General features: G+C 41.3%; 1 protein-coding gene across 1 annotated transcript in view; it reads left to right on the top strand.

Moving 5' to 3' along the window:
* The window catches only part of LOC143925697 (uncharacterized), a 93,287-nt gene extending 69,442 nt beyond the window's left edge, over positions 1-23,845 (top strand). The window contains exons 3-6 of the mRNA XM_077450160.1: positions 557-673; positions 6,427-7,769; positions 21,011-21,296; positions 23,665-23,845. Of these exons, the coding sequence (XP_077306286.1) occupies positions 6,818-7,769; positions 21,011-21,296; positions 23,665-23,845 (1,419 nt within the window). The 5' untranslated portion in view covers positions 557-673; positions 6,427-6,817. The remainder of the gene's footprint in view (positions 1-556; positions 674-6,426; positions 7,770-21,010; positions 21,297-23,664) is intronic.
* Positions 23,846-24,764: the final 919 nt, after the last annotated feature.

Genomic DNA, 24,764 nt, shown 5'->3' on the forward strand with positions numbered 1-24,764 from the left:
AGCATAAGTAGGGGCCAGAGAGTCCTTCCTGCAGAAATTCAATGGCTGCATGGAGGAATATGGAAAAATCAATTCCACTATGTGCAGTCTCCCCACCGCTCCTCCTATTTAGGCACACAGGGATGCTGCACGGGCACTCACCTTCTCGCCAGTCAGCCAGGCAGCATAAGAGCTTCTTCCTCTTCATAATCATGGGGCAGCTCAACTGGATAGCTTGCCCAGATGCCTTGGAGCCAGCTGCTGTCATCCAGCTGCTGCTGCCACCTAGAGGCCTCTACTGTCCAGCTCCCTGCACTTGCTACCACCGGCCCGGGATGAGAGACCTTGACAACAACAGTGACTGATCACAGGCAAATTAGTCAGCCGTGAGGCCCCTGCGACTGCGGGGCCTTAGGTGATCGCCTAATTTGCCTAATTATCTGCAGATACAATATCAGTGGTTGGAGCTGAAGTACTAAAATGCAGACTTCTACCAGCTATGATGCCATTACTAGTGGTAAGTTTTTTATTTTATTTTATTTTTTCATTAATTCTCTTTCTTTCTTTTTCTAACCAGAAAATGCAGAAAATGACTAAAAGTCCATCTGGAGGAAGACCCAATGAAGCCCCCTCACCTATGGACCTCCTACTGCTAAGAAACACATTGGAGTGGAGAATGGTACCTTTTCTAAAGGTAAACATCATGTTTTTAACCACTTAAATACTGGCCACTCTTCTTCAGCCAGTGGTCCGCTTTCAAATAAAAGTGCAGATCTGCCACAAGATCACTTTTTTTAGGGGTGGGGGAGGGGTCCCCCCTCCCGTAGTCTCCGCCACTTACTGGACCTGCCGGTAGCTGGCAGACACATTCTGGGCCTCTCTCCTGCTTGGCTGGCTGCCAAGTGTGGGGAAGATAGCCCCCACTCGGCTCCATAGCACTGACTGGTGGAAGAAATGTCAAACGTCACTTCTGCTCAATGCTCTTAAAGGAGAATTATACTTTTTTTTTTTCAAATTTTTTTTTTTTATTGCATGTTAGTGTAATTATGAGGTCTTTTTGAACCCAGATCTCATATTTAAAGAGGTCCTGTCATGCTTTGTTTCTATTACAAGGGATGTTTACATTCCTTGTAATAGGAATAAAAGTGACCCATTTTTTTTTTTTAAAAGGACAGTGTCAAAATCAAAAATAAAAAGTTAAACAAATAAGAATTTTTTTTTGTCCCACCAAGCTTGCGTGCAGCAGCGAACACATACATGAGTAGAGCCCGCATATGAAAATGGTGTTCAAACCACACATGTGAGGTATTGCTACTATAATTAGAGCGAGAGAAATAATTCTAGCTCTAGACCTCCTCTGTAACACAAAATTGGTAACCTGTAAAAAAAATGTAAACGTGGCCTATGGAGATTTTTAAGGGTAAAAGTTTTTCGCCATTCCACAAGCGGGCGCAATTTTGAAGCGTGACATGTTGGGTATCAATTTACTCGGTGCAACATTATCTTTCACAATATGAAAAAAAATTGGGCTAACTTTACTGTTGTCTTATTTTTTAATTCAATTTCCCAAAAAAGTGTGCTTGCAAAACCACTGCGCAAATAAGGTGTGACATAAAGTATTGCAATGACTGCCATTTTAATCTCTAGGGTGTGTTAGAAAACAAATATATATTTTTGGGGGTTCTAAGTAATTTTCTTGCAAAAAAAAAAACTTTTAAACACCAAATCTCAAAATGAGGATCGGTCCTTAAGTAGTTCAAATAATAAACCTGTCATACTTACCTGGTCCCTCTGCAGGTGCTCCTGGCTTCTCCTCCCACCGAGTGCCCCCATAGGAAGCAGTTTCCTATGGGAAAACTCTTGTGTGCTTTATCCCGAGCCAGGCTGTTTGCATCTATTTAGACACACAGCTTGGCTTGGCCCCACCCCCCGCTCTCTTCTCAAAGGTTTTGACTGACAGCAGCAGGAGCAGATGGCTCCTGCTTGTCTCAGACAAGCCTGTGAGAGCAGGGAGAGCTCCTGCAGGCATGCACAGCACTGGACTTAGATCAGGCTGAATTGAGTATTTAGGGGAGGTGGGGGTAAGCTACTATTAAGTACATGACCTCCGGAAGGTTTTACCCACTCCATGACCAGGCCATTTTTTGCTATTCAGCACAGTGCTATTTTAACTTGCATTTGCTCGTTCAAGCAACACTGTAGGCAAATTAAAGTTATACCATTTTTTTCACACAAATAAAGCTATTTTGTGATTGCTGCTACATAAACAAAGGGATTTTCTTTGATGTCATTGGTTCCTATGGATGCTTTCTTAGGAATGAGTGACAATGGGTAGCTTCATATATAGAAGTGGTAGAAATATGTATATATGGTCCACAGGCAATCAGGTTAACCCCTTCACACCTAAGGGTGAAACAAATGAATGAATGAATGAATGAAATACTTATATAGCGCACAATGCGAACTGAATCGCCTCTAGGCGCTGTGGCGAGCTTTGATCATCTGCTAAAAGAGGAAGGTCTTGAGTTTTTTCCTAAAAGCCAGGTGATTTTCTTCCAGGCCGGATGTTGATTGGTAGAGCATTCCATAGCCGAGGCCCTTGGACAGCGAATCTCCGATCCCCCTTGGATTTATACCGGGCTTAGTGCCTAAGCACAATTGTGCAACTTTACCATGTGTTTGTAAAACCATATATATCATCATAACTACTTTCTGTATCCAGGTGGATTATACCTTGTTTTTTCAGGACTTTCATTTGGTGGTAATTGGTTATGGATAGTTCCTGATTTTTTGGGGTTTTGTTTTAAAGAAAAACTGTCCCAAAATAGTAAAAAATATATATATATTTTTAAATTTAGCTGCGTATTTATTGTTACTAACATAACCTACCACCAAAGAACAACCCAAAATTCTCCTGCTCCTGACGATCACAGCAATACCACATATGTATATATTATGTGTTGTTTATACACGTAGTACAGCCCAGAAGTGCGTATTTTGCTTCTTTTTTTTTCCTCCTAGCTAACACACACTGACACTAACTGACACTGATGCGAATTAAAAAAAATAAACAAAAAAAATCCTGTCCAAACTATACTGTCCCTGACCTTGACCCTTACTTGACCCAAACATTAATCTAGATAAAACCTTTATCTAGGTGTTTTTTCTTAATTTTTATTTTATTTTTTATTATTTATTTTACTTACATTTTTTTTCCTCCCTGCAAGGAAAGAGAAAGACACATGGGGGGTTGATTTACTAAAGTCAAATGCACTTTGCACTGCAAGTGCACTTGGAAGTGCAGTCACTTTAGATCTGAGGGGAAGCTCTGCTGATTTTATCATCCAATCATGTACAAGCAAAAATGCTGTTTTTTATTTTCCTTGCATGTCCCCCCCCAGATCTACAGCAACTGCACTTCCAAGTGCACTTGTAGTTCAAAGTGGATTTGCCTTTAGTAAATAAACCCCATTGCATCTTTCCTCTCCATTCACACAGAGAAACACAGGGGTGGGCTTCACAGTGACTGATCGCTGTGGGAACCAATCAGAGGCTACCACGTCAAACAGGTGACCCAGAAAAAAGCCCAGTGCAGTGGGGCCATGTTACGTCAGCAGGAAAGGGTTAAAGCTTGGATGTTCTTACCAACACAAAAACAACCAAAGTTTGGTTCAACCCTAGATTCAGACCAAACCCTCAGCTCATCCCTATGTGGGAGCACAGTTGTGGTCAGACTTCTGCTGACATGCTCCCTGCACACCTCTACTGGGCAGATCAGTGCTGTTTCTTTGGTCCTGCTGACACCAGTGTTCATTTTGCCTCAAATTTCGATTTAGTTTTAGTCTTTTGACTAAAATGACATTTAAATTTCAGTCCCATTTTAGTCATCTGCAACTGTTTTAATTTTTTATCAAATTTAGTCGACTAAAATTTCCTACATGACCGTCGGGGACCCGCGATCGCTCGTGACAGAGCGAGACCTGGGATCTGTGTGTGTAAACACTCAAATCCCAGTTCTGTAAGGGGAGAGGAGACAGATTGTGTGTTCCTACTAAGTAGGAACAACAATCTCACTTCTCCTCTAGTAAGCCACATTCCCTCCACAGTTAGAACACATTTAGGGAACACAGTTAACCCCTTGATCGCCCCCTAGTGTTAACTTCTTCACTGCATTTTCATAGTACTGATCGCTGTATAAATGTCAGTGGCCCCAAAAAAGTGTCAAAAGGGTCCGATGTGTCTGTCACTATGTTGTCACTATTTTGCAGCCCCGATAAAAATTGCAAAAAAAAAATGCCATAAATCTATCCCCTATTTTGTAGACGCTATAACTTTTGCTCAAACCAATCAATATGCGCGTATTGCGATTTTTTTTTACCAAAAATATGTAGAAGAATATATATCAGCCTAAATTGAGGAAGAATTTTTTTTTGTTATTTTAAATTTGGGATATTTATTGTAGCAAAAAGTAAAAAATATTGTGTTTTTTTCAAAATTGGTCCTTTTTTTTGTTTATAGCTCAAACACTAAAAACCGCAGAGGTGATCAAATACCACCAAAAGAAAGCTCTATTTGTGGGGAAAAAAGGACATCAATTCTGTTTGGGTACAATGTCGCATGACCGTGCAATTGTCAGTTAAAGCAATGCAGTGCAGTATTGCAAAAAATGGCTCGGTCATTAACCACTTCAGCCCCAGAAGATTCGGCTGTTCAATGACCAAGGCATTCTTTGGGATACGCCACTGCTTCGCTTTAACTGACAATTGCGTGGTCATGCGACGCTGTACCCAAACAAAATTTATGTCCTTTTTTTTCCCACAAATAGACATTTCTTTTGGTGGTATTTGATCACCTTTGCGTTTTTTATTTTTTTGCGCTATAAAATAAAAGAAGAGTGACAATTTTGAAAAAAACACAATGGGGGTTATTTACTAAAGGAAATACACTTTGCACTGCAAGTGCACTTGGAAGTGCAGTCACTGTAGATCCGAGGGGGACATGCAAGGAAAATAAAAAACAGCATTTTAGCTTGCACATGATTGGATGATAAAATCAGCAGAGCTTCCACTCATTTCAGATCTACCCCTTAGATTTAGAGCGACTGCACTTCCAAGTGCGCTTTCAGTGCAAAGTGCATTTGCCTTTTGGAAATAACCCCAAAGTCTTTTTTAATTTTTTTTCCTCAGTTTAGGCTGATATGTATTCTTCTACATATTTTTGGTAAAAAAAAAATCACAATACACGTATATTGATTGGTTTGTGCAAAAGTTATAGCGTCTGCAAAATAGGGGATAGATTTATGGCAGTTTTAGTACAATTTTTTTTTACTAGTAATGGTGGAGATCTGCGATTTTTATCGGGACTGCGATATTGCAGCAAATTGGACACTTTTGACACATTTTTGTGACCATTGACAATTATACTGTGATCAGTGCTATAAAAATACACTGATTACTGTATAAATGTCTCTGACAAGGAAGGGGTTAACACCAGAGGGCGATCAAGGGGTTAACTGTGTTCCGTAGGTGTGTTCTAACTGTAGGGGGAATAGGACTGTCTAGGAGGAGAGAGAGATCGGTGTTCATACATAGTATGAACACACAATCTGTCTCTGCTCCCCTGAAAGAACCGGGATTTGTGTGTTTACACACATAAATTCCGGTTCTCGCTCTGTCACGAGCGATTGCGGGTGCTTGTCGGTCATGGCGCCCGCCGGGCACTTTTTGGGACCAGTAATATTATTACATTGATCAGTGCTAAAAAATGCACTGATCAATGTAAAAATGACACTGGCAGGGAAGGGGTTAACACTAGGGGGCGATCAAGGTGTTAGGTGTGTTCTAACTGTAGGGGGGTGGGCTGCCTGGGATATGACAGAGATCACTGTTTAAATGACTGGGAACAGTAGATCTCTGTCATGTCATCTCTCAGAATGTTCGGTCCCCGGCATTAACCGGGGGCCCGCATGGGACAGGGCAGAGGGCTCTTTGCTTGTGCATTTTCTCTCCTTTCTCTCAGCAGGGCTATTGGTGCAATATCCCTTAGCAACAAGCCGTCATTGGAGGAATTTGGCGGGCTGTTTCTTCGCGCCTATGACTGCTTATATAAGCCGGACGCTACCTCAGGTTCACAGCCACCTGAAGAGGACCAGTTTGCGCTCAGGTGTACAGTTAGAATGGAGTCTCTCCTTCGTCAGCTTCTGGAAAAAGCAGAAAGCTCTGGCGGTGAGGAGTGGCTGAGGCACTGCTTAGCTGAAGACCCTCCTGCTTTTTCTTCTCTCCCTGCCTGTCTGACGCCCATGCCGAACATTATGGAGGAACACAGGAATTCTCCTTCAGCTGGCAACTCCCGCACACCTGTAGGAAAAGGAAAGAAGCAGAAAAAGTCGTCAGCCCCTGCTGTTCCTTATTCTAAGGAAGATTCTTTCACTTCTACTTCTCGTTCCAGGCATCTTAAAGATGCTGCAACTTTATCCTCCTCATCCTCCATTCCAGAAACCAGCGCTGCAGCTCCTTTGGGACAGAATGCTGTGTCAGATATTCCGCCTGGTGAGAATCCTGTTTCTTCTTTACCTGACTTAATTGTTATCCTTAATTCATTAGCAAATGCTTTTACTAGCCTGTCAGAAGGGGAACAAGGATCTCCCTCTCCCTCTCTCATTGCCAGGGCTCTGTTTGCAAGCGCTGGCAGTTCTTTTCAGAATAGACAGCAATTAAACAATGTTTCAGTTCAAACAACTATCCCTGTACAGGAGGCACTGCCTTCTGGTACCTTACAAGGGGCACATTTATTTGGTGCAGCTCAGGAGACACAGCCTGCTGGTGCTCCTATTAATACTATGTCAGGTGTACAGTCTTCTGGTACTTTTTCCTATAATTTGCAGCCAGGTGCACAGTATTCTGGTGCAGTGTCAGGTGCTCAGTATTCTGGAGCGATATTACAAAATCCTGTTAATCATTTGAATATCAGTACTGCTCCCCCTATTGGTGTAAGGGAAGATGTGCAGCCTTTGCTTGCTTCAGGTGCACAAAATATTGGTGCTTATCAAGATGGTACTGGATTGCAGCAGTCAGTCACTGCGGATGCTTTAAAGGTTGGCCCTGTCTGGAACGCTATGCGTTCGCAGGGTAATGTTACTATTCCTATGGAGAAACAGTTTAACCCTTTAAGAACTCAGAGCATTTTAGTGAATACTGGTGGTCTTTTACAGCCTAGTTCTTGTAATAATACACCTTGTCAAGTAGCAGAAGCTTGTATGAAAGAGGCGCTTCCGTGCGAAATCTCCCCGTTAGGTTTCCACTTGTCTTCCTCAGTTAAGGAGAAAATTTGGAGAGGAGAATTTGTTGATTTATTATCCCTCCTGCCTTCTTCTAAAGAATTTCTTTCTAAATTAGATAAGAAATCAGAGGAGCGTTCAGAAGAAGATAGAAGGAGAGCAGTACCTAGAACATTCCAGAATTGGCTTCAAGCATTCTGTATTTTCGCTTCAGTTATGGGTGAAAAATTTCCAGAAAAATGTTCTGGGCTATTTCAACATCTAGACATTGTTGCTGAGGCCTTTAGGCATTTCGGGGGTATTTCATGGTTTCATTATGATGAGAATTTCAGGCAGAAGCTGGCGGTACACCCTTCTCTACGTTGGGGTGTGAAAGACGTTGGCCTTTGGTTAAATCTGATGTTGCCTCCAAAACCGCAGGTGCAATTCAAAGCACCCAACTCTACTAATAATTCATTTCGCAAAGGTTTCTGCTTTGCATTCAATGAAGGACAATGCGGATTTCTGGCCAACTGTAGATACAAACACGAGTGCTCATATTGTACAGGGTCACACCCGGCTTGTAGATGTTATCGAAAGGCCTCTGCCATGTCAGGTCAGCCTCAATCCAGGGATGGGTTTTCAAAAGGCACAGACAACGGTGAAATTGTCAAACATGCTTCCTTGGCTAGAAATGTATCCAAACACCAGGATGGCGGAGCTGCTTTATAGCGGCTTCAAGCATGGTTTTTTAGTCCCTGGTTTTTCTGGGTCTGGTTGTAAGTTAGTGGACAATTTGCGTTCGGTCTTTTCACACCCAGAGGTTGTTAGGGTTAAAATTGAGAAAGAACTAACAGAGGGCAGGATTGCGGGTCCCTTCTTCTCACCCCCTTTCTCCAACTTCAGAATTTCTCCATTGGGCATAGTTCCCAAAAAAGAGCCAGGCTCTTTTCGCCTAATACATCATTTGTCATACCCTGCTGGCGAGTCTCTTAATGATGAGGTTGCTGATTTCGATGCTTCAGTTACGTATGCTTCTTTCGATGAGGCCTTGGTTCTCCTTGAGCATTTTGGAAGGAATTCATTAATGGCCAAGGCGGATATTAAGTCTACATTTCGTTTACTCCCAGTACACCCGCAAGGCTTTAGTTCTCTAGGTTTTCATTTTAACGGATATTTTTATTTTGATAAATGTATGCCAATGGGCTTCTCCTTATCTTGTTTTTACTTTGAGGCTTTTTCTTCTTTTCTTCAATGGGTAGTGTCTGTGGTGCATCCCGGTGCTGGTTATATTCATTATCTAGATGATTTTCTTTTCATAGGTCCACCTGAATGTTCTGTTTGCTCTGATTCTTTGTCAGCCTTCTTTGATATTTGTGAAAATTTTGGCATTCCCCTTGCCCAGGAGAAGACAGTGTTTCCATCTACTAGTCTGGAATTTTTGGGCATTGTCATTGATTCAAATGCCATGGAATTCAGATTGCCTCCATCAAAGCTTTTCAAGATTAGGTCGCTAATATCCTCTTTTCTATCTAGACGGAGAGTTCTGCTTAAAGATGTTCAATCTCTGTTAGGCTTGTTTGCTTTCGCTGCAAGAGTAATTCCGGTAGCTAGGATTTTTTCTCGCCGTTTTGCCAGGGCTACAAAGGATTTAAAAAATCCTTTTTCTCATGTTATCATGTCAAAAGCCATTAAAGATGATTTAAAGGTATGGGATGAGTTCTTGTTAGGTTTTAATGGATCAACGGTATGGCAATTTATAGACGATTTTGAACTAGGCCTTTTTACCGACGCTTCAGGTTCTATAGGCTTTGGTGCCTTCCTGGCAGGTCATTGGTGTGCTTCAAAGTGGCACACATCTTGGAGGATTCCTGACATTGCGCGTAACCTAGTCTTGTTAGAATTATTCCCAGTAGTGGTGGCGGTAGTTATTTGGTGTGATTTGTTTAAAAATCGGAGAGTTTTAATTCACACGGATAATAAAGGTGTCCTATTCGCGATTAATTGTTTATCTTCTAAGTCTGATTTTGTAATCAAATTGCTTCGTTTCTTAGTTCTCCATTGTATGAAATATAATATTTGGCTTAAGGCTAAACATTTACCAGGTGTAAGCAATAGCATTGCAGACTCGTTATCTCGTCTTCAGTTTTCCAGGTTCCACGAATTGGCTCCGGAGGCAGACCCAATTGGCTCCCAATGCCCGGAATTCCTCTGGGGCTTGATTTGGGATTAATCTCCGCCAATTTAAAGAACTCCGTTTCACTGAGAACATGGGAGGACTATCTGTGAGCATGGTCGAGATGGGATAGTTTCTGCTCTACATACAATTTAAGTATTGCCAGTTGTAATGCTTACACAGCTCTGTCTTTTGTTACTTTTTTAATCCATTCTAACCTTAGTGCAGCTTCTATACATAAAATTTTGGCCGGGGTTTCCTTCTTTCTAAAATTTTTTGACCTTCCGGCCTTGTCTTCTTTCTATACAGTACGTCAGGTATTGAAAGGTTTTAGGCGTTCCCATTTGGTTAGAGATGGTAGGAGACCCATTTCTATTGATCTTTTGGTTAAATTAATTCAGACTTTGCCTTCAGTATGCTATTCCCCTTATGAAATTTTATTATTTAACGCAGCTTTTTCTTTGGCATTTTTTGGCGCTTTATGGCTGGGTGAGTTTTCCGCCTCAAATAAGTCTTCATACGCTATCCTGTTAGATAGTGATGTGTTTGTTTCTTCAGATTCTATCACTATATGCATCATAAGATCAAAAACCGATCAGGTTGGTAAGGGACGCATGATTAAGTTGGGTCGGGCAGGGTATATTCCTATCTGCCCGGTCCAAAATAATTTAAATTTTATCGCCTTTAGACCTTTCTTTCACGGGTCATTCTTTATTCACAATGACCTGTCTCCTCTTACTCGTTATCAATTTTCTTCTGTCCTTTCTTCTTGTCTAAAAACCCTTGGTTTGTCAGGCTTTTATTTCTCATCTCACTCCTTCAGAATAGGGGCTGCCACTGCTGCTAACTCTATGGGTTTTTCTTCTGAGGAGGTTCAGAGGTTGGGTCGTTGGGACAGTGTTAGATATAAGTCTTACATTCGACCTGAGTTAGTTACTAATTAAGTTTCTTTTCAGATTTTCCTAGGTTCAATGTCTGGATTATAGGCCATTCATTTATTCATTGGGCCTACAAAAGAGCCGAAGCACGGAATTTCGGAAAGACTTTGGGTTTTAAGGTTCATGCTTTGCAAATCTTTTGGAATGGTGTTAGGGGGTTACGTTGGAAAGATGTAAGAAATGAATTAATTTATTTAAATAATGTTTGGCCCAGCCCGGATCTATTAATAATCCACGCTGGGGCAAATGATATTGGTAAAGTTAAAACTTGGAATCTTTTATGTGAGATGAAACAGGATCTCTTTTCGTTTAAGGTCCTTTTTCCATCCGCAATTATCGCTTTTTCTGAGATAATTCCTAGGTTACTTTGGTCCCCCTCTAGCAATTTGTTTTATCTAGACAAGATTCGTAGACGCTTAAATAGGACCATTCATAATTTTTTGGTTTCTTCCAATAACTTATCCTATCGCCACGTTGAGTTGGAAGGTTTTATCTCAGGTCTCTATAGATCAGACTTGGTACATTTGTCGGACATAGGTCTGGACATTTTCAATGTAGGTTTGCAGAATATGATAGAGAAAGCCACGGTGTTGGGGGGGCCTCAGCGTTTTGTTTCACAATTGGCTTCGGCCGGTGGGGTTCGTCTTCCAGTATAAGTCTGGAAGGACATGGTGATTGATCTGGTATTGGATCATTTTGTTAATTTTGAAATTTAATTCTATGCTGAAAGCTGATTTTTTAGTTAATGTGAATGTAGCTAATTTGGGTTACCCCTTGAATAAACACCGTGCCCATTTATGACCAAATATACTGTGTGTCAGTTTCATTTATTTATTATTAGCTACTCTGTACTGTCCCATGTTCGGTCCCATTAACCGGGGGCCCGCATGGGACAGGGCAGAGGGCTCTTTGCCTGTGCATTTTCTCTCCTTTCTCTCAGCAGGGCTATTGGTGCAATATCCCTTAGCAACAAGCCGTCATTGGAGGAATTTGGCGGGCTGTTTCTTCGCGCCTATGACTGCTTATATAAGCCGGACGCTACCTCAGCTTCACAGCCACCTGAAGAGGACCAGTTTGCGCTCCCACCCCCCCCTCCCTATTTTTATGATTGTTTAGTCACGGTGCTATTCAGTGGGGGTTCGTCTTCCAGTATAAGTCTGGAAGGACATGGTGATTGATCTGGTATTGGATCATTTTGTTAATTTTGAAATTTAATTCTATGCTGAAAGCTGATTTTTTAGTTAATGTGAATGTAGCTAATTTGGGTTACCCCTTGAATAAACACCGTGGCCATTTATGACCAAATATACTGTGTGTCAGTTTCATTTATTTATTATTAGCTACTCTGTACTGTCCCATGGGTATCTGCCTTGTTTTATTGTAGGCTCAAGGAGCAGCTGCTTTGGGCCTCACAACAATGACTGGGCCCGAGGCAGCTGCCTCTTTTGCCCTGCCTTAAAGACAGCCCTGACTACATCTGATTGATAGGCTGCAATAATACATTTGTTGTCTTGTGTTTAGATACACTTTAACTACTTTGGGCTTGATTTACCAATCCACTGCTCTCTTTGAGAAGTTCCACTCTGCAAAGAAATGTCCCTCAGAGCCCAGTGAATGTGGTGAAACTTTACTGTTCAAAGAAAAAAAAAAAACACATATTTTGCTTGAACATAATTGATGATGTAACATAGCTCCTAACTGTCCTTGATTTCGAGGGACTGTCCCTAATTTGGAAAAAAGTTCCTCTGTCCCTCTCTCCCCCTCATTTGCCCCTTATTTTGGTCTAATCTATATAGTTGTATATAAAATACACTATGTATCTTTCAAAAAAGTGTTTACCAGTGCTAAACATTGTATTCAATTTCTAAATTGCTGCATTTTTAAATGTCAAAAGCCAGCATAAAAGAATAGTAGTGGTAAAAAAAGCACTTATGAGTTTAATGAATATATTTTTTTGTATAATACTCCTTTAAGGGGGTCGTGGCAAGGGGAGTGTCCTATGACTAAATACTTTTTCTAATAGGTGTTCCTCATTCCCATCTCAAAAAGTTGGGAGGTATGGATGTGAGTCAGTAGAGCTTCACCTCAATTACTAAGCCCTACAAAACATTCTCTTGCAAAGAGCAACTGAACTTGCAAAGTGAACATGAACAGTCAATTTGCCTTTAGCAAAACAATCAATTTATCTCAAGAACTGTACAGTGGACAAGGGACAATGATATTGTATGAAATAAAGACGATTTTAGGATGAGGAACTTTATGGCAAGAGTTGATAAAGTGTATTTTTTTCTGCATTGAATACATTGATCAGAAGCTCGGTTTTTATTGCAGTCTGTATCTTCTCTATGGAGACTCATTCTCTCTACTTATCATTCTGATCACTGTCAATGGGAAAGAGAATGAGGACAAATAGAGAATTTTGAGTTGCCGCTTGAGCGGGAATGGAGTGAAAATTTTCCAGTGGGAAGACTTGATGACAAATATCTAGGTGGGAACTTTAAAATAAATTTCCTCTCAATTCCTGTTGTGTTCACATGACAGGACAATAGGGTTTTAACCATTAACTCATTTACTAAAAAAAAAAAAAAAATGGGCTTTAGATATATTTCAACATGTGGAATGCCATACCACAGGAGGGGATAATGGCAAAACCAGTCAAGTTGTTTAACAAAATAGGCATCCCTGCTGACAACTAAATGTAAACAGAATTGATGGTAAATAAAAATGTTATAAAAAAAACTGTGCAAAGTCCCCCCAGTCATACTAGAACCCTTTGTGGGGAACCATCGACTGGGGGCATGCTAGGTTGATGATGTCACTCTCAGCGTGGGACCCTCCCAATCCATACTAGGTCCTTCGGGTGCATAATCTACTGGGGGTATGCTGGGTCGATGATGTCACAAGAGGGTGGGGTCACCCAGTGACGTCAAAGGGTGGCCCTGCCCCTTAATTATCTAAGAACTGTCAGACAGTGGAGCTTTCAGATGAAGGAAACCTTCGTCCGGTACAGAGCTCTTTTTTTTTGGGTCGCCGGCCAGCGTTCATTGTGATTGACATTATATCTACTTTGGGGGACATTTATTCATTCATTTTTTTTTTTTTAATAAAGGACTTGTCAAAAACTGCCTTCTGTCTTTTTTTACACTACACTTTTTTTGGTGAATGAGTAGGAATACTATGTACCCCATACTTATTCACATGGGGGATGGGATCTGGGGGACCTCTTATTAAAGGGGGCTATCAGATTCCGATAGTCACCCCCCGCACCCCCACAACCACTGGGCCAGGGTTGTGGGGAAGAGACCCTTGTCCCCATAAATTGGGAAAATTTACCCCCTTCATGACCAGGTCATTTTTGCGATACAGCGCTGTGTTACTTTAACTGACAATTGCGTGGTCGTGTGATGCTGTATCCAAAAACGTAAGTCATTTTTCTCCCCACAAATATAGCTTTCTTTTGGTGGTGTTTGATCACCTCTGTGTTTTTTTTTTCTTTTTGCACTATAAACAAAAAAAGACTGACAATTTTGAAAAAAACAAAACATTTTTTTACTTTCTTCTATAAAACCTATCCAATAAAAAAATTGAAAAAATCTAATTTCTTCATAAATTTAGGCCACTATGTATTCTGCTACATATTTTCGATCTAAAAAATCCTAATAAGCTTATATTATTAGTTTTTTTCAAAAGTAATAGTGTTGACAAACTGTGAGATAATTTTAGTTATCAATTTTTTTTTACTAGTAATGGCAGCGATCAGCGACTTATAGTGGGACTGTGATATTGTGGTGGAAATTATGACACTGACACTTTTGACACTTTTTGGGGACCAATGACATTAATACAGTGACCAGTGCTACAAAATATGCACTTTCACTGTACTAATGAAACAGTTTAGGAAGGAATTAACATCAGGGGTGATCTAAGGTTTAACTGTGTGGCAGGTGCTTTTATTAGGGGAAAACATGGATTTTGTCCCTGCCTTGCAGAGACACAGAATCCATTCTTTCCCTCCTGTCAGAACAGCGATCTGCCTTGTTTACATTGGCAGACTGCCATTCTGTCTGTCTGCAGGATGATGTGTCTGGGGACACTGAACGGGAGCCAAGTGCCAACAGCGTTCACGCTCAGCACCCGGAAGTGCAGGATCATTTATATATACGTGATCCTGCGCACAGCTGCCTCCCTGTAGCAGTGAAACTTCTATAGGGCAGTCGGAAGGCCTTTTAGGGTGTGTCGGCCCGCTTCCTGGCCTGCTCCTTAATAACCAGCTATTCTTCACACAGAATTCAAATTGGTTGATCATTTCTTGGCCAGTCTGATTTTGAATAATTTCTGAAAATTAAAAATTAGTTTTAAATTAATAAACAGAACTAAACTAAACACCTTCCAAAACGATTCAACAGAATGAAATTAGTAAGGTAACATAACAAATCTATTTGAAAAAAACTGTGCAAGGTCCCCCCAAACCATACTATACCCTTTGGTGGGAACCATCGACCGGGGGCATGCTAGGTCGATGATGTCACTCTCAGCATGGGGCCCTCCCAATCCATACTAGGCCCTTCGGTTGCATAATCTACTGGGGGCATGCTGGGTCGATGATGTCACAAGAGGGTGGGGTCACCCAGTGATGTCAAAATGTAGTCCTGCCCCTTAATTATTTAAGAACTCTGCAGGATCATGTATATATACGTGATCCTGCGCACAGCTGCCTCCCTGTAGCAGTGAAACTTCTATAGGGCAGTCGGAAGGTCTTTTAGGGTGTGTCAGCCCGCTTCCTGGCCTGCTCCTTAATAACCAGCTATTCTTCACACAGAATTCAAATCGGTCGATCATTTCTTGGCCAGTCTGATTTTGAATCGTTTCCGAAAATGTAAAATTACTTTTAAATTAATAAACAGAACTAAACTAAACACCTTCCAAAACAAATCAACGGAATGAAATTAGTAACATAACAAATCTATTTGAAAAAACTGTACAAATTCTGCACATGTCTAACAGGAGGTGTGTTGATGGCCAGATCACCAGGTGAAAAAAGAAGGAAAAAACCTAAATAAAGAAAATGAATACAGCCACCACATGTAATAATTGGTAAGTTGCAGAATATTACATTTTTGGTTTTGGGTTTAATACCTCTTTAAAAAAAAAACTTGCATTCATCCATGACACCTTGTCCTGAGAAACATCTAAAAAGGTAAGACATATTTTTTAAATTATTTTTAGGCATGCTATGTGAATGCAAACACATAGCAGCATTGGGCGGCACAGTGGTGTAGTGGTTAGCACTCTCACCTAGCAGCAAAAAGGGTTGCTGGTTTGAATCCCAACCATGACACTACCTGCCTGAAGTTTGCATGTTCTCCTTGTGCCTGCGTGGGTTTGCTCCAGGTACCAAGGCTTCCTCCCACACTCCAAAGGCATGCAGGTAGGTTAATTGGCTTCTGTCCCAAATTGGCCCTAGTATATGAGTGGGGACCTTGGATTGTGGCCTCCTTGAGGGTAGGGACCAATGTGAGTGTGCAATGTACAGGGATAGGGACAATTGTAGACACTCACTCAGAATGAATTGAATGGACTGGTGTCTTTATTTAACCTTACTAACTATATATGTAACTATGTAATAAACATATGATGGCATTTTCTTGAATTTGACTGCAATTGTAAATATGCTTTAATACTTAAACAAGTCCAGCTCCAACATATTACCCTTTACTCTTGCCCTCACTCTACAGCCCCATATACACTATCAGTTTTTCCTTCAGATTTACCAAAACCATATAATATGAGATCAAACCTTATGAGTTTCAATCTGTATGCAATCAGGCAGGCATTTCTACTACATGGTTTTGGCAAACCTGAAGGAAAAAATCAGCAAAAAATCTGATAGTGTGTATGGGGCATAAGTCTACCACCACATTTATAAAACACTATATCATTTAGACATGTGTGATTCGTTATGTTACAAATCAAATTTTCCTTATTCAGAGATTCAGGTCTAAATTTCTGAATCACAATAGTAACAAATTTAATGGAATCCAAAATAAACTATAACTAAACTAATTATCCAAATATGAAAATGTATTTGAATTCTAAAATTTATTTGAAATGTAAGTGGAAAAATATTGCAATAAATACAATAAGGTTAAAAATCAAATAAACAATGATTTATATTTAGGCTGATTTATAGAATAGAACAGAATAGAAAATAAAGGAATAGGATAGAATAGAACAGAATAGAAAATCATTGAATAGTATAGAAAATAAAAGAATAGAAAATAGAATAGAATAGCACAACATAGAATATATTCTATTATTTTCTGTTTAATTCTGTTCTATTCCTTTATTTTATTTTATATTCTATTTGTTTCTATTCTACTTTATTCTATTCCACTTCATTCTATTCTGTCCTACTCTATTCTATAAAGCAGCCACATTTTTCTGTTGTGCACATCTCTGATATCATTCACTATATCATTTCTTTTTGCACTGCTTTACTAAAGCCAGTTCCTCAGACACTGAATTATTTTTTATAGTAGGTCCTATTACAGGTAAATGCATTACGGAATTATTGACAAAATTGTGTGATTCAAGGCCCTAAACTCTTACCTGATGAAAGCTACATAGCAACTGCAATCCATTACATTCAACATAGCAGAGCATTCAGTTGGCCACTTAGGAGAAGGTGGTTGTTGTGCAAAACATCCTGGTGGCTTGATGCTAGGCAAATTCTTCACACAACAATATGTCTCCTGGCTCCTAGCAATGCACATTGGCTAACCCTTTTTGTAGAACTGGTCATTTTTTCAAGTGATTTCAACAGTGTTTTTATTGGTATAGGTAACATAATTGGGAAATGCCCTCTAATGTTCTTAAAGTGGTTGTAAACTCTCCCCCACAACTTTGTCCCATGTAAATCATCATAAAAAACCCTAATGATCAGATCTGCCCTGATTTATGGCACACTCTGGGTACTTTGTCTATCTATTATCAGGACTTCCAACGGCACACAACACTGAAATCCCAGGAGATTGCAGAATCATTCAGAGCTTCTTCCTACACCCCATGTGACCATGTAACATCACATGTAGTGTAAAGCAGGATATAGGACAGTCTTATCAGCTGAAGGTGATAAGACTGACAGGCAAACACTAGATAATCGGCACAAGTAAATACTATGAAATAAAACAAGTCAGCTATGAACAGGGAAGCAGGGTTGCCATAGAAACGTTATATTGAGAAGGAGGCTTGGTTAATAGTACAGGAAATGCTCAATGTAAGGGCGGAAATACACTCCACTGTGGACTCAGAAAACAATACTTAAGATGGCGCTGCCTAACCCCTGGAAACAAGTTTTTTTTAAAGTTTATTTAAACAGTAAGTAATATGCAATTTGGGCTGGATTACAGTGGCTATAGTTTGGTAATTACTTATCATAATGGACTAAATGAAAAGAAGCATCGGGTGGGAGAGTTTGCTTCCTCTTTAATGTGAATGATAGTGTTCCTACTGTATTTCCTAAGGAATGTGTTGCTCCTGCCAAAATCCTACATTAAACTATACAGAAGGAGCTTCTGTTGCAAAGACTGTATTTGGATAAAGTCTGAAACACATCCATCTTCTTCTAGGAGATTATGAATTGTAGAAAATCAAGCATATGGATACTAAAATCAGTGACTACAGACTACAAAAAAAAAATTACAAATATAACAATAATACAAATATCATAAAAGAAAAAAGAAAAAAAAGAGGAAGAGGAAATTTACATTCCCATATTTATTCACAGAATCTTGTAAGACATAAAAAAACACTTGCAATGCCTCCCACTTTGTGGTATAACATTGATTGTGATACTGGTTATAAACCATAGATTTCTTGTACTTGAGAATAGTAAACATATTAATTGTAATGAAGAATGAGAAGGTTAGTCCTGGATCATAGTTTTGATAATACGTTTGAATTCATCTAAATCCAACTGTAGTCCTGAATTGGGTAGTAAAAACTATTATATTTACTAGAGATGTGCCAAACACTCCCCCCCCCCCCCCCTAGTTTGGTTCACAGCAGAACTCTCGAACATCGCAAAATTGCAGACCCAAACAGTGAACCCCATTGAAGTCTTTGTGACTCAAATTTGAAAAATCAAAAGTCCAAATTTTTATGGCTTATATGCAAGTTATTGATCATAAAAAGGGTATGGGGCCTGGGTACTGCCTGAGGGAAATGTACTAATGCAAAAAAAAATAAAAATAAAAAAATAAACTTTAAAAAGATAACAATAAGAATGAAAAAAATACTTGAAATATATTGCCTGGGGGGGTCCCCTTAGTCTGCCTGCTTAGTCTGCCATTAAAGTGGCACATCTGTACCGTGTATAGAACCTGCTGCAGCAAAACTGACACATATAAAGAAAAAAAAATACATTTAAATTGCACACAATACAATACCATTGCTGGCAACACAAAAATGTTAAAAGAAAATGGTGTGGGAGTTCCCCCAATCCATACCAGGCCTTTTGGGTCTGGTATGGATTTTTAGGGGAACCCCATGATAAAATGAAATATGAAAAATTATTCCCCCAAAATTCAAACCAGACCCTTATCCGAGCATGCAGCCCGGCAGGTCAGGAAAGGGGGTGAGTGAACGCCCTGCCTCCTGAACCATACCAGGCCACATGCCCTCAACATGCCCTCAACATGAGAGTGTGCTTTGGGCCAAAATACCTTGTCCCCATGTTGATGGGGACAAGGGCCTCTTCCCAACAACCCTGGGCTGCAGTTGTGGGGCTCTGTGGGCTGGGGACCTATTGGAATCTGGAAGCCCCTTTTAACAAGGGAGCCTCCGGATCCCATCCTCCACCCTATGTTAATGAGTATGGGGTATGTACCCCTATCCATTCACCATAAAAGTGTCAAAAATAAATAAAAACACATACAGTTTTTGACAATTCCTTTATTAAAAAACAAAACAAAAAAACAATGTCCCCCAATGAAGTTCCATCATCAATCATAACACCGCTGCCACCTTCAGGCCTTGAAAAAGAAAGGAAAAAAAGCTTAGCCTGCGACAAAGGCTAACTACCATCTGCCAGTTCTTAAATAGATAAGGGGGAGCCACCTGGTGGCACCACCCCATGTGTCATCATTGATCGGTGCATGCTGGATCAGTGAGGTCACATGGGGTGGTGCCATCAACATGGGGATGAGGTGCTTTGGGGAGGGGTGCAATGTTGAGTGTATGTGTTCTGGTATGGTTTGGGGGGGCACTCACTCGCTCCCCCTTTACTGGCCTGCTGGGCTGCATGCTTGAATACGGGTCTAGTATGGATATTGGGGGGACCCCACACCATTTTTTTTTATTTTGGCATGGGGTTTCCCTTAAAATCCATATCAGACCCAAAGGGCCTGGTATGGATTAGGGGGGACCCCACGTCATTTTTTTTTCACGTTTTTCTATAGCCATCAATGTTTTTTGTTTCATTCAGTTGTCAGTTGGGAAGCCCATTGACAGCTGATGACTTATCTATGGTTAAGTACGAAACGACCAACTTCCTGGCCCACTCCTTAACAACCAGCTAATTACTATGCCCTGATTGGGCAAAGCTTTGCCCAAACAGGGCTTAAAATGCACAGTGCATTAGGGAGTGTTTGGCGGACGGACATCCCGCTGAGCACCCTGTAATCTCGGGTGTTCGCTGAACAGGCAAATAGGTGATGTTCTGGCCAAACTTTTGCTCATCTCAAACTGTTTGCCCAACTCTAATATTTACAAATGAACTGTCTCATAATAAACATATAGAATGCAATATAGTTCTTTCCACACAAAATGATGCTACTTTAGATCTTTGGTGAAAATGTAATCACATTGTTATATTGTGAAAAAAAAATGCAGAATTCACTACTTCAAACTACCATTACTGTCATGGGGCTTACTCTATGATGGTAACTTAACAAAATAGATAATCATCAGAATGATCAGACAGGGAATAACTGTAACTTGCAGTTTACTAAATAGGTGCAAAGTTAGTAAAAATAATGCAAAACGGGTTCAGGATGGCAAAGAGTATGCAAGCGTTGCAGAATACAAAACAAGCTGCACAGACATGGACTCTTCACTGCAACGTTTCTATATCTCAATCAAGCTAAAATGTGACATAGACTCTATAAAAAGAGAGTCTAGTTGAGAATCACTACCTTTGAAAAGTAGCTCAGAATACAAATATCTACCTGCAATTACCCTCATAAAACTCATCCATCCACAGTAGTTCTGGTATCACAAATTAACAGTTGCAGGAATCCAAGGTTCAAGGACAAAAGACCACCCCATTGGGACTGGAGCACGGTGGCTCCCCACAGGAGCTAGGTCTTGCAGAGAAGCTGCATGCTATTAGGCTTGGATGCCCACCCACCAGTTCTGACAGTGAGGTGCCACCCAACTGGTTGCAGATCACTTGACCAGCTACCTCTGTTTCATTAGGCTTGGCCTTCGTGAGCTGCTAAAGAATTTATCTTCCCTTGGCATATCCAGGAATTGGGGGAAATAGACTTAAAGGGGTCTGCATATAAGTATGATGAGTAAATAGGCACATCACTGCACTCTATCTCACTTGAACTTGCTGTCCGTGGCAAGTTTTCAGACCATTTACATTTTTCCTTAGTAAAGTGTACAGAGGGTCTCCTGAATTTAGTTCTCTAGCAGCACCATTTGAGAACAATATGGTGGTGCAGTATACTATCCCTCAGAATGAGATGGACCACTCACTCAGCAGTTTCTTGTCTTCTGGTAGTAGCTTTGATCTATCTCTGGTACTCGGCCACCACTATAATTATATTACCTCTACTAGTGCAGCAACTGCTGGATCTCTGCGTCTCTTCCCAGTTATACTCTTCCAGTATATTGATAAGGTTCACCTGAGGCCTACTCTAAGGCCTTCCTTCAGTCAAGCCAGGTATTTCCATCCCTTCAGGTTCTTCATCCACATCTCAGCAAAGCCTGGCTAGTGGGTATCCCAGTAGGGTGTATGCCACCTTTTTACACTTTCCAGAGTGATAATGCAGGGAGTATTGGTGATACCTGCCACTAAGACTCCGATGACTTCTGCCCAAGGCCTGATGTTCCACTCCCTGACACAAGGCTTGTATCCCTTCTGGAGTCTGTTGAGTCCACTCTTCAGAAGAAACCCCCAAGTCATAGGGTCTCCTCGACAGGGCATCAGCACCTCTGTTCCCAATTCCTTGGTAATAATTTAAGCTGAAATGGAAACCTAATAGGGCAGCCAACCACCTGTGCCCGGTGGCATCTAGTTTTGCTGTGGTGAGTATATATGTGAGTGGGTTGTTGTCAGTTTTGATTAAGAAGTCTGCACCATACAAGTAGTCTTTCAACTTGTTCACCACTGCCCACTTCAGAACCAAGAATTCCAACTTGTGAGTAGGGTAGTTTTTCTCAGCAGGTGCAAGACTTTGACTCATATAAGCAACAGGCCATGGGTGTCCATCATGCTCCTGATACAGTAGCCTGCCTAGCCCATCTCAACTGGCATCAACATGCAGCTCATACGACTTGGCTGGATTGGCATAGGCCAGAACAGGAGCAGTTTTGAGACTCCACTTCATCTGGGGCATCCTGGTGAACTCAAAGAACCCTACTGGGGTGATAAACGCTGTCTTCTCCCTATCTTCAGGGTGCATGAGGATTTGATAGTGCCCACTCTTCAGATCCAGCACGCTGAACCACCTCACCTCTGCAGGGCATCTTCTATCCTTGGAGTGGTGTACTGATCAGAGATGGTCCTCCTGTCCAGCACCCGATAACCGATACATAGCCTTAGAGACCTATTCTTCTTCTGCATCACTACTGTGGGGAGGGCATAAGGGCTCCTAGACTGCCTGATGATGCATGATCTATTCAGCTCTGCTAGTTGTTCATGGAGATCTTTTAGATCACCCAGTGGGATCCTTCTGACTCTTTCCCTGAATAGCTTGTCTTCCTGAAGGCGAATCCAGTGCTGGCCACTTTTTGCACATCCAACTCATGGTTTGAAAACATATCCTGCAATCTGAGGACCTTTTCTTGACATTTTCTTTCCACTCAGGTAATAGTGGGGTGTTTTGTGGGTAAAACTGATCTATGTAGATTCTGTCCTCTCCCTTCTCCAAATCAGATGGTGAGACTGGGCTGGATTCACTTGTCCTAACAGAATTCAGGCCCGCAGTTTCAATGGCGCGGCCGTAACATTGCGGAAGCTGACAGGGATCTTTCCACAACTCCGTTGCAAAGCCCTAGTTAATATCACTTCTGGGATTACCTCCACTCCATGTCCTCTCCCTAGCAGTTATCTTCAAGGACAACAAAGGGGCCCAGTTGTTCCCAACTGAGTTTAACTGATGCTTGTAGACATGCCAACTGTCCAGGTTCTCACTTCTGTCTAATTGCCAGATCTTTCCCACTCCTTTAGCTGGGGCTCTCTGTTCTTCAACTAGGTTCTGATATACTTGTCTCAGCATAGGGTGTATGCCTATGATTGGGGTGTTAAACATGAGGAGTGAGCAGCCTTCTGACAAGGTCAGTGTTTGTTCCTATTATCAGAGAACTCTTGTGGGCTTCTGATGGACGTTTTTTGTTTGTCTGGTCACGGAGGGGCCAAAAGTCAACTTGACCGGTAAGTAGCCATAATATGGGAAATGTTGGGTTCCAATACCCCATATTTCCAGTTCCTCCAATTTCTGCAGGGGTAAGTGTTTGAGGTGCCTGTCGTAAAAGTCTTTATATAGCAGGGTAACTTGCACACCAGTGTCCAGAAAGGTCCTTGTATAGATGCCTTCTACTTGGACTGACACGATGGGAGAAGGTCCCACTAGTTTGTCAGGAAATTTTCCAGGAGTAGAGTAGTTAATCTGTCCTGTCTTCTATATTTGTGCCCCCTTCTTGATGGGCTTCAGGTTTTGCTTTTATCTCTGTTGGGCCCGAGAGGAGTGGTGTGTATCTGCTCCTGGTGATGGGCACCTGAGGTCGAGGAGAGGGGGTTGTATGGCTGCTCAGAAACCGCAGCGGGGGCCCTCTATAAAGATTTGGGCTTCCACTGTGGTTTCTCTCTGTCTATAACTTTAGAGCTAACTGCTGAGGATGGGCACCCAGTTGGCTCCTTTACCCTCTGAAGTTTCCCGCTGGTTTCTGGCGTTGTCTTTCAGAATTGGATGGACTTGAACAAACACCTTGATTCCCTGGTTTTGTGGTAGAGGCAATGGAAGGAGTTGGAGATTGGCTTGATCTCAGAGTAATTTCACTGGACAATGTGGCGATTTGTCTGCTAACAGATTCAACATTTCCATCATCTGTGGCATCTGCGATTTCAGAGTAGTTATCTCAGCTAGAGATGCTGATGCTGACCTGGTTGCAGTTTTCTTGCCCTCAAACATAGCTTCCTCCCTCACTAACCTAATGAGTTCAGGATACTTTAATGACATGACATCGGCTGAAGTCTTTAGCTGGATCTAGACCGGCTTGGAGCATAGAGCACCTCTCAGGATCTGCTGCATTCTAGCTCGATCTATGGCTGAAGGTTCCATTCCCTTCTTTAATACATATAAATCATATTAATCGCTAAACTCTCACTGATGTGCTGTTTCCTTTGGGCTTCACACCTGGTAGCGATAAACAAGTTGAATATATTATCACGGTTTAAAGCATAAGGAAGTTTACAACACTGTTAAACCTTGCTGCAAAGAATTGATACATTATAAAAGACAACCTTCAATATTTAGCAACTGTAAGTTTAGAAAAGCAGTAATCTATATGCCCATAACACAGGCACTGAGAGGGAGGAGAGAAGAATTGTCAACTTCTCAGCTCCTTCTGGGCCACAAACACCCTTGAAACAACACAAAAAGAAGAAATGAGTTACAGGGAACAGTAAGCACAGTTCTGTAATGGGGTCCTGGGTTAAAGAGTACTAGTATCTTCTGCTAGCAAATGCTGGGGCCTTTTGTAAAGAAAGTAGGTTTAATCAAGCAAAGTGAAACAGTAATCCTCTAGAAAATCCCATTAGGTAGTGGTATGTAAGAACAGAATGTCTAAAAGTGACAGCGCCAAACAAGCATTCTCTGACACTAAAAAGGGGAATATGTGTCTGCATGCAGTGTCTGTACTGTGTTAAGAAGGATGTTGGGTTTGCACCCGCTCACCAATCCTCTGTGTGATGACACAACGGTAATCCCAGATGCTGGTTCAGGCTCCTGGCAATGTTGTAAGGCACCAGATCCCCTCCTGTCGGCCGATCAGGATGGCTGGTAGCTAAACTGGCAGGGTGACTGGACAGTAGCCGGCTGGACACCTGGATGGGCATTGCGATCTCTGAAGCGGTGTGGGTCATCTCTGCTGGGCTAGGTGGTGCTAAGTTGCTGAGCAGGGTCTCTGG

This window comes from Lithobates pipiens, unplaced genomic scaffold (assembly GCF_037356315.1).
Source record: "Lithobates pipiens isolate NorthernLeopardFrog02 unplaced genomic scaffold, aLitPip1_a1.2 Scaffold_10, whole genome shotgun sequence".
NCBI classification, from domain to species: Eukaryota; Metazoa; Chordata; class Amphibia; order Anura; family Ranidae; genus Lithobates; species Lithobates pipiens.